The sequence below is a fragment of the Melanerpes formicivorus genome, unplaced genomic scaffold (assembly GCF_026170545.1).
Source record: "Melanerpes formicivorus ecotype bairdi unplaced genomic scaffold, bMelFor1.0.p_v2 SCAF_7, whole genome shotgun sequence".
Classification (NCBI taxonomy): Eukaryota; Metazoa; Chordata; class Aves; order Piciformes; family Picidae; genus Melanerpes; species Melanerpes formicivorus.
This window is the reverse complement of record NW_027142359.1, coordinates 23,835,398-23,845,513: the sequence shown is the minus strand read 5'-3', so window position 1 is coordinate 23,845,513 and position 10,116 is coordinate 23,835,398. Positions and strand designations below refer to the sequence as shown.

At 48.5% G+C, this 10,116-nt stretch overlaps 1 protein-coding gene across 3 annotated transcripts; it reads left to right on the top strand.

The window, feature by feature from the left end:
• The first annotated feature begins 203 nt into the window (after positions 1–203).
• NPHS2 (NPHS2 stomatin family member, podocin) lies at positions 204–8,752 on the top strand. 3 transcript variants are annotated; one of them, XM_068141425.1, is made up of 8 exons: positions 204–486; positions 2,069–2,172; positions 3,036–3,108; positions 3,438–3,520; positions 4,343–4,581; positions 5,433–5,492; positions 6,490–6,568; positions 7,266–8,752. In XM_068141425.1, exons 1-8 carry the CDS (start codon positions 216–218, stop codon positions 7,542–7,544), a joined length of 1,188 nt encoding a protein of 395 aa, XP_067997526.1. In that variant the 5' UTR covers positions 204–215; the 3' UTR covers positions 7,545–8,752. The 3 variants fall into 3 exon arrangements, with proteins under 3 accessions (XP_067997526.1, XP_067997527.1, XP_067997528.1); XM_068141426.1 differs by having other exon boundaries at positions 4,343–4,546; positions 5,433–5,488; positions 7,266–8,751; XM_068141427.1 differs by having other exon boundaries at positions 5,433–5,488; positions 7,266–7,528.
• The last annotated feature ends 1,364 nt before the right edge of the window (positions 8,753–10,116 follow it).

Genomic DNA, 10,116 nt, shown 5'->3' with positions numbered 1-10,116 from the left:
AGCTTCCTTCCCATCTCCACAGCAGTGTGGGATGAGAGCAGAGCAGCTGGAAAACAGCTGCTGACTTTGCTGTCTATTAGGCCTGACAAGCCTGTGACAAACTTGAAACAAACCTTAATGTGACGCCTCCCCTTCCCTCCTCCCTTGCCTGCAGCAATAAATTCAAGCACAAACTCATCCTACGCCCACAGGCAGCTGCATGCTCCTCGGTGCAGATGAGGATGGATAAGAGGCCTCGGAGCACTTCCAGAGAGTCTCACAGGAGACGCAGAGAGTCCCCCGCTACACAGAGCAAACGAGAGAAGAGCAGCAGAGAAACCAGCAAAGGAAAGGGAGAGACAAAGCAGGAGAAAGCAAAGGAGATCAAGAGCACCGCAGGGGCTGATGGCAGGGTGCACACATCCACAGTGGTGGATGTGGATGACGTGGTATCTGACGAAGAAATGGAGGCAATGGCATTGCTGGACAGCGAGCGGCAAGAGGAAGGTATGACTGACAGAAAGAAAGGGGCCAGAAAGCTATGGGCCTTTTGGCTCTGCCTGGGTCACAGTACAGCTCTGCTATCTGCAAGGTGAGTGTCATCACACCCACCTTGCAGAGATGCGTAGTTATCCTCAGGAGAGGAGACTCCAGTCTCCTGCAGTCAGTCCAGGCTGATCAGCACTGGCTGATAGCACAGCAATGGGCTTTGTAACAAGCAGTTGCATCCCCAGCATCCTTCATGCTTCAGGTGCCACTCCCCAGTTCTGTTCTTGCTCTATTCTCTTCCTTTTCTCACTTGCCTGTTTTCAGGTGGATGGGATCAGCCTTAATGCCAGGTCATAGCCGAACAGACTGCACTGCAGAGAAGAGCTGCACTTAAGGTGCGCACTCATAGCTCCCCTTCTGAGTAACCTTCAAGAGCAGCTTCTCTCCAGGCCACGTGTTTGTTAGGCAGATTCTCAGCCTGTCCTGATAGGATGGAGCATCAGTAATCTTTTGGCAAGATGGTTGGGCCTCTTTGGACCCAGAATTACTACAGACACGGCAGATGTGCATTACAGAAGCCAGCACCACTGCTTCGATGCCAGCAGCTCTGCAGCCCCAGGAGTGACACAAAAGCTCAGACTTGCTCCTGTTTCTCTGGGAACTAAAATTTTCATAGATGTCTATTCTGCCTTAATCACAGAAATCCCAGCTAGTGAGTGGTGCTGTGGAGCTGTAGTCCTCACACATTCTTGGAATCTGAACCTCCCCCAGGACCTGGTCCTAGAGGTCCAAAGGCAAAGGGACAGGGATGGAAGGGCTAGAAGGGATCCAAAGCAGAAGGGATGCTAATTTCACTGCAGGAAAACATGGTCCAGCCTCTGGACCAAGGTACACTCAGAGTAATCTATCAATTTCCTTGACCTACCTGTGGATTTTCCCTCAGGCAGAAGAACAACAAAGGGCAGCCAAAGCAAGATGACCCACAGTTACTCTGGGGGGATGTAGAAGGTAATATTCATCTGAGGGTGATGAGCTCAGTCAGCCTCCAGTATGTTAATGTCAATGCTGTAGAGAACAGGGAGATTTCAGAAACATCAGTGGCTTGGTCCCACTGCATTAGATAGATGGGGTGCAACTAAACCCCTGTTGCAAACAGACCTAAGATACTTTGATAGAAAAAGGCACTTGAAGTCGTGCATGTGGAAAACTGATTTTGATTGATAGGCTAGTAGTAAAGAGAAAGTTTACCTTCCCAGATAAGCTTCTGCCAGTCCAGCTCATCTAATAGGTTTCCCATGCCAAAACTTACAACACTGTTTGGCAGGCACAGGTCTTGAAATTGAAGGCTGCTTTCTCATCAAGCTACTATAACAAAGCGTGGATCAATTTCTGACAGTAAAACAGAGACAAAAATCTATCAGTCCATCCTGCAGCTCCTGGCCACCCGGGGCAAGGAATATTCTTTAACACACCTCCACAGAGAGACAAATGTTCCATCTACACCAAATCTAGGCAAAGGACAACCCTGAAGCTGATTTGTGTAGGCATTTGTCTAGCCATCAGTCCTCTTCTAACACAGTCATGTTGGATTTCTCCCTAGGTGTAAAGTCTCCAGGTCTGGGCATCTGTGAGTGGCTTCTGACCATCTTGTCTTTTCTGTTCGTGATAGTGACCTTCCCCATTTCTATCTGGTTCTGCATGAAGGTGAGACTAGTCATGAGGCCTCTCTGGGTTTAGTATTTGGTGCCTGATGTGGGTGTACACAGCCCACTCATTCCACAATTGTCAGGCATGAGCATAAAGTTTTTTTGGTCCAGGGCTCTACTTGCATAACTTTAGCTTCTGGTTAATTTTGCCTCCTGACATGTTGCTGCCACAGAGGGCTCCAACCACAGCCTGCAGTACCAGCAAGGCAAGGGCTTAGGTTACCCCTTTTAAAAACACCATCTTCAGCCTACTCAGCCCAGAGATGGCTGCACTGAAAAAAACAAGGTAAATTGGTTTGGACTTAAAAACATTTAAGAGATTGGTCTGTTATTTAATATCTTTTTATGCCCCACCTCTTTCTCCTCTTTTCTCAGATTTATAGCACGGCTACAAGGAAGCAGATTTTGATTCCCAGGGAATTTCACATGCATCTTGTTCTCCACAAGAGTGTCAGTAGCATGGCTCAGATTTTACATTTGCGAGCACACACACACATGGTTCTGTGGGAGGTGGACAACCAAAATTTAACTCAGAGTGTTGAAGTCTAGGCAAGCTGTAAGGAAGCAAAATGCTGGTCTCATGCTTGGAAACCCTGGGCAGCTCTTACACAAGCTACCCACCAAACCTTGGTCTGTCACAGGCCTGCTCAAATGCTACTCAGGCACAAGGCTAGGCAGCAATTCTGGGCCAGGTTCTCCGCTTATAAAGGGAGACCTTGGTAAGGGACCTGGATAAATGTAAAGGGACTTGGTGGTGACAGGTGACTCCACTAGCTGTGGTGACTCCACAACTGAGGTGTGAGATCCCTTTCCCCAGTCCTACACCTTCCTCTCCAGCCTAGCTTTTGTTTCCCTCTGCAGGTGGTGAGGGAGTATGAGAGAGCCATCGTTTTCCGACTTGGACATCTCCTTCCTGGCAGAGCCAGAGGACCTGGTAAGGTGTTTACCAAGCTCCCCTCAGCCACATCACTCCTCTTCTTCTTGCTCTACCAAAGCTCACATACTGGTGCCCTCCAAGCAGGCATGGCTGGACAGGAGATGGGATGTCTTTGTTCCCTTCCTCTTAAGGGCCAGTATCTTCTAATGGCTTTTCCCAGCACAGAAGTAACCTCAGAATTTGGGCCTATCTGTTGCTGCTCCTTTGTAGCTGTGCATGCCAAACTCTCCCAAGCAGGAAAGGCAATTTGTGTGATTCTGATGATCACCAGTTTCTCTTCCTTTCTCTCACCAGTTTCTCTTCCTCCTTTTCTCCTCCTTCCACAGGTCTTTTCTTTTTCCTTCCCTGCCTGGACACATATCACAAGGTAGACCTCCGCCTGAAAACCCTAGAGATCCCCTTCCATCAGGTATGGCTGACACCTCCCCTCTACATTAATTTTTGGATCTTTTTAAAGTTACACTTTCCTTATGCTTCCAGCCTTCATCTCTGCACATAAAAGTTTGAAAGAGACATTTCAAAGTAACCATAACACCTCAAAAAATGTAGGGGGGAAAAAAAAATCACCACAGTCAATTCTCTTCTATTTAAAAATTGCTGCCTTTAATCTCATTTGGTTTGACATGATTCACTGGCAACATACACCAGTGGGGTGTAGCAGGGCCAGAGATGCTGGACCATGGTTTTTATCCACCACACTGAGGAGCAGCAGGAACAGGAACTTAAACTACGATCTTAAAACAATGTAAGTGTGGCACTCTACTACTTGGGCAGAAGAAAGGGCTGAACCCTTGTTTCTAAACCTTGAACCCACAAACCTCCCTAGCCACAGCTGCTCCTCTCCTTTTGAGGGATGTGGTCTGTGCTACTGCATTGCCTGTGGGACAGTCTTTGTCTGGTGGCATCTCCAAGCTCACCTCTATGGCATACAGCAGGTTTCCTTCTGGAGATACAGTGAGTGAGCGTACAGCTCAGGATACAGCCTATCCTCTTGGAGCAGGATGACTACATACTCACAGTCCCTGTCTCAAGAGCTGTACTGAAGAGACAGACACAAAGATGCTGCTCAGGGAACCATGATCCAGAGGTTATATGGTGCAGTCAATAGCAGAAGTGGAAACAAAGATATAACCATCCAGAGAGTCTTCACTATTCTCTTAATTGTGTGCTTTTCTGTGCTGACTTAGAGATGTCAGAACCAGCTCCATCTCCCCGAATGTCTTCTGCTTAGGTAGTGACCAAAGACATGGTTACCTTGGAGATCGATGCTGTCTGCTACTACCGGTTGGAGAATGCCTCTCTTCTCCTCACCACCCTGACCAGCATCTCCAGTGCCATCCAGCTGCTGGTGCAGACCACCACAAAGCGTCTCCTGGCACATCGAGCCTTCTCTGAACTTCTCTTGGACAGGAAGACCATCAGCCAGGAGATAAAGGTGCTTCCAGAGGGCAGGAGACAGCAGAGCAAGGGGTAAACCGAGGCTTCACAATGGAGCTCAGGCAATCAGTCCCTGAAAACCACAGGCATTAGCTTGCAGAAGGGTGCAGTAACAATGCATCTCCTTCACATAGACATGGGAGGGTTTTCTTCTGTGTTTTTTGACTCTGATCACTGTAGAGGAAGGATACACAGTGTGGGCCCCACGGGAGGCAGACAGGATGGTGTGAGAGGCATGAAGGAACCACTGGGACCAGCTTTACCAGTGTGTGTGATACCTTTGCTTCAGCACTTACCCCAGGGAGGAGACTCTCACAAGAAATGTATTCTGCAGTCTGATCAGGTTGCCACAAACTCAATGTATGTGGGATCTCCAGCAGCAGTTCTCTGTAAACAACACATATGTGGGGATACTGGTCCAGAACTGAATGTTTCCTATGGACCTGAACTGGTTCCACACCTGACCCAGTATAGCCTGGTTAAATCATGCTAAACTCCTGGCAAAAACACACATAGAAAATTATGAAGTAGTATTTCTGAGGGGACTCACACAACAGCACACAAAAGCCCACAGTTAACTGCCTTCACAGAATCAGACTGGTAGGGGTTGGAAGGGACCTCTGGAAATCATCTAGTCCACCCTAAAGCAGAGTCACCTAGAACAGGTTGCACAGGAACATGTCCAGACTCCTGAGAAGATGACTCCTCAACCTCTCTGGGTAGCCTGGTCCAGTGCTCCAGCGCCCTCAAAAGCTTTTCCTTATAGAAACATAGAATTGTTTCATTTGGAAACAACCTCTAAGATCACAGAGTCCAGCCATCAACCTGTCAAAGCCAGTGCTGTTGGTGATCTCCCCATGCTCTAAAAGTGTTCCTCTTCACAGGTGGCTTTGGATGCTGTCACAGGCTGCTGGGGAATCAAAGTGGAGAGAACAGAAATGTAGGTAGGAAATGCTGGTAGAGGGGAACTTGCCTGGCCCTTTTGCCCTGCTCACTACTGCCTGCTCCTCTTCCTGCTTTGCCTCTGGATCTCTTCCTCCAGCTATTCTGCAGAAGGCAGAGCCTCATCTCTCACCTTCCTGTTTTCCCTGCTCCTTTCAGCCTCTGTGTCAAAACTTTCATGTGTGAAGACTGTGCTTGCTACTGCACTGACAGCCTTTTACAGCATTTTACTGCTGCTGTAGGCAGAGTTTGCAACCAATTCTGGTAGACCAAGAGGAGCAGCAGGCACTGAATCCCGTGTCCCACTCTAAAGACTCTGAGGTCCTAGCACTGGTAAGGATGGGCTCATCACTCAGAAGCCCATGCAGAAAGGTTGAGAAGTCCATTTCTGTGCCTGTCCTGAAAGCAGCTGCTAGCAAGTTCTCTGCTGTCTTACAAAGAGGGCTTAGACTTAAAGCCTCAGAGACACAGAGATGAGGTCTCTCTGTCGTCTAGTGATCATGCAAGCCTGGTCACTAGAAAACCAGTGTGGAAAAGGATGGGAATGAAGGTAAAAGGCTAAATTAAGACACACAGAAAGAGACACTCAGAAACAACAACAAACCAAATGAAAATAAAAACCCAAAACAACCAAAAACCACCCAAGTTTTGTGAGCTACGTGGTGACTGCTTTGGTCCAAAGCCCCTGTTCCTTTCTAGCTATTTTGGTTCTCAGCCAGGAGGTCTCACTGCCATGCCAGTGTGCCCTTATCTTGCAGTAGAGGCTAACTGGGTATGATTAAAGCTCTGTGAATGGGATTTTGTATGTGGGGCAGGCATCTCAAGTAGAGCTTTTAAGCACACCGTGGATGCTAAAAGCATTTTTGTGAATATCATAAAACCCACTGAAAGGCTGAGACAAGGGACTGACTGATGAGCCCAGTCCAATCCTCAGATTGACCATCCAGCGCTGCTTGGAGAACCCAGAGCCCAGCTAATCCCTGTGCTTTACCACCACAGCAACAACGTGCAGCTGCCTGCAGAGGTCCAGCAGTCCCTGGCTGTGGAAGCAGAGGCCCAGAGACAGGCCAAAGTGCGGGTATGTCAGTTCTGAATACTCCTGATCTCCTTCCAAAGCATCCTCCTTTCCCTTTCCCACCTCCTGGTTTGAGTTCTCCAAGACATGCTGCTGAAGCACAGCTCTGGAAAGAGAGGTTTCCTCTAATTCCTTTTCAAGAGCTGTGTATATCAAGGGGAGCTGCAGCAAAAATCTGGGTCAGCCCAGCAGAGTGCCAGATCTGCTATATGGTGGATGTGAAGGACAGAAAGACACATCAAAGATGTTTGGGATTATCCCTGAACCCACAGCAACCACCATGGGGACCTCTTCCTCAGTGTTTCACTCTCCTCTAGGAGCCCAGTGCAGGGCTGCCACCATTGTCATGTACCCTGCATCTTGCTCAGTCTGGGCTGGTCTCTATGCATTGAGCTGAGCTTCTCAAAAGTTTGGTATTCAGTACCCTTTGCACAAGCCTGGGCCTGCCCACTCCCATGCTTTTGCAGCAAGGGTATGATCAACTGGGAGCCCTAGTGGGTTTGGTAAAAATAAGTTAGACATGAAGTCCTGAACTTTGGGGAGCATCAAGAGGCCTAGTGTGGTGGTCTTCAGAGAGCTGGAATGTCACAATCACGCCAGCCCTGGGAATTTTATGGTGGCAACCTCCCTCTTTAAGGAGCAGTCTGTTGCCCCTTATTCCCAGTGTCACAGAAATCATCTTTAATCCTCTGTTTGGCAGGTTATTGCTGCTGAGGGGGAAAAGGCTGCTTCTGAGTCCCTGCGGATGGCAGCTGAGATCCTGTCTAGTGCCCCTGCTGCTGCTCAACTCCGTTGTCTCCATGCACTGCACTCCCTTACTGCAGAGAAACCTGCTGCTTTCATCTTGCCCTTGCCTTTGGATGCCATGAACCTCATCTCTCCAGCTACCCACAGTCCTCCAACAGTGACCAGCCTCCTCACAGATGCCACAAAGCTCCCAGAAATCCCCAAAGACAAGAAGGACTCACCCATGCTCTAAGAGCTGTCCCAGAAACGGTTGCCAAACCACTCCTGGCCAGCTTTGCTCAGAGGGGACCAAGAAAGCAGCCCACCAGCAGATCCTGGTCTGGAGGCAGGAGGAGAGGCAGTCCAGGCCTGTAATATAAAGCAGATTGTACGTGGAAAAAAAAAGCCTCTGCTTGTTTTGGAGAAGGACAAATACAGAGCACAATGCAGCTGGCAGGTGAGCAGTGCGTTAAGGGAAATGGGATGGTGTCCCTTCCCTTTCACAGGGCCAGGTGCACCCCCCCTAGATCTTGGTCCCTGGAGTCTGATCTATCACAGAATCATAGAATGTTAGGGGTTGGAAGGGACCTCCAAATGTCATCTAGTCCACCCCCCCTGCCAAAGCAGTATCACCTAGGGCAGGCCACACAGGAATACATCCAGTTGGGTCATGAAAGTCTCCAGAGAAAGAGGCTCCACAATCTTTCCAGGCAGCCTGCTCCAGTGCTCCATCACCCTTATAGTATAGAAGTTTTGCCTCGTGTTGAGGACGAACTTCCTGTGTTCCAGTTTGTGTCCATTGCCTCTCATCCTATCACAGGGCACCACTGATAAGAGACTGGCCCCTTCTTGACACCTACCCACCCTTAAGATGTATATAAACATTAATAATATCTCCTTTCAGTCTTCTCCAGGCTGAACAGCTCCAGGTCTCTCAGCCTTTCTTTGTAAGATGTGTTCCAGTCCCTTAATCATGCTCATAGCCCTCCATTGGACTCTGATATTTTCCTGTCCCTCTTGAACTGGAGAGCACAGAACTGGACACAATACTCCAGATGTGGTCTCACTAGGGCAGAGCAGAAGGGGAGGAGAGACTCCCTCCTATTCTGACCCATCCCAGCAGGCATGACAAACCTGCCCCTACGTACTTAAATGCCTCGTGTCCCAAAACTGAACAGCTAGGCAGAAAAAGGTGGGAGTCCAACAATGGGGGAGGGGGAACCCAGGCAGGTTGGCAGGTGTCGCCAGCCTGGTGATTCTGGAATGAAGGAATGAGCTGGATCCCAGGGCACAGGCCTGGATACAAGATTTCAGTCATCAGCCATAAGCACATACGTACACAGGCAACCAAGGTGCTTAGTCCTAGCTCTAAAACAGGAGGAAAAGGAAGAGGAGGAAAGAGCAGGCTTTAAGGCTGACACATTCCCTGTGCAGAGAATAGAATAGAATAGAATAGAATAGAATAGAATAGAATAGAATAGAATAGAATAGAATAGAATAGAATAGAATAGAATAGAATAGAATAGAATAGAATAGAATAGAATAGAATAGAATTAGACCAAACCAGACCAGGTTGGAAGAGACCTTCAAGATCATCATGTCCAACCTATCATCCAACACCACCTAATCAACTGAACCATGCAACCAAGCACCCTATCAAGCCTCCTCCTGAACACCTCCAGTGATGGAGACTGCCCATTCCAATGGGCAATCACTCTCTCCTCCTAACCTCCAGCCTAAACCTCCCCTGGTGCAGCCTGAGACTGTGTCCTCTTGTTCTGGTGCTGGTTGCCTGGGAGAAGAGACCAACCTCTGCCTGTCTGCAACCTCCCTTCAGGTAGCTGTAGAGAGCAATAAGAGGACAAGCAGGCTGTGCTGCTGCTGGCTTCCACTGGGTGGAGAGGCAGGACAAGGTCTGAGTTTGTGGACATCTCTAAGCGTTTTAGAGGTGATCTGTTTAACCAACTCCCATTGGGCTGGCAACTGGGAATCCAGCACTGCTGAGGCAGAGCCAACTGAGGCCTCTGGGAATAGTAATACTTCTGCTACAGCTGCCTTTGTAACCACCACACACAGGGAAAGAACAGAGAGAGTCCTCTAAACTCTCATAATCCTCCAAACTCCTATATGTCTTTTCTGAAAAAAAGCTGTTTGAAATGACCATTGGAACCTAAAGATACTGCAATCCTTTCCCTTGGCAGAGATGTTCCCCAACAAAGCATTGGACACTTCTAAGATTTGGCTAGACAGGGACAAGGCCATCTTGTCTAGACCATGTTTTTGCCAAGAAAGTTTGGGGCAGATGAGCCTTGAGGTCTCTTCCAAGCTGGTATTCTGTGATGATATGAGGCACCATCAAAGGAAGTATCACTGCACTTAGTTTCTCTGATCCTGGTGCCCTTTGGATGGATGTCAGCTCTGCTCCTGCTCTTCTACTTGACCTGCAGCATCTCCTCTTGCTTCAAAACAGGCCTTTCATACACAGCCATTTCCAGGACCCACATTCATCTGCTGGAGATGGCACTTTGTGACCCTTCTCCTAATTGCCCCCACAGGATTTGGCTATCATGCAGGTGTATAGCACAGATTGACCAACCACTAGCTCCTGCTGGTTATCTGCTGGTAAAGCTTGCACACATTGGCACATATCATCAGTAATACTGCTCTTAAGTGCAGTGGTGTCATGAGAACAGCTTAATACTGCTGCAAATGACCAGGGTCCCACTTCTACTAAGTGCCAGACATTCTGTGTTTAACCAGCCACTTTAGCTCCCTGGAGTCCTCTTCTCAAAGCCTGGTACTCCTGTAACACTTGCTTTACAAGT

Bases quoted from the DNA above. Each gene is read 5' to 3' on its own strand.
- NPHS2 (XM_068141425.1), top strand. From the start codon at position 216: ATGAGGATGGATAAGAGGCCTCGGAGCACTTCCAGAGAGTCTCACAGG. The intron at 3,109-3,437 runs GTAAGGTGTTTA...CTCCTTCCACAG, and splicing joins TGGCAGAGCCAGAGGACCTG to GTCTTTTCTTTTTCCTTCCC. The intron at 6,569-7,265 runs GTATGTCAGTTC...TCTGTTTGGCAG, and splicing joins AGAGACAGGCCAAAGTGCGG to GTTATTGCTGCTGAGGGGGA.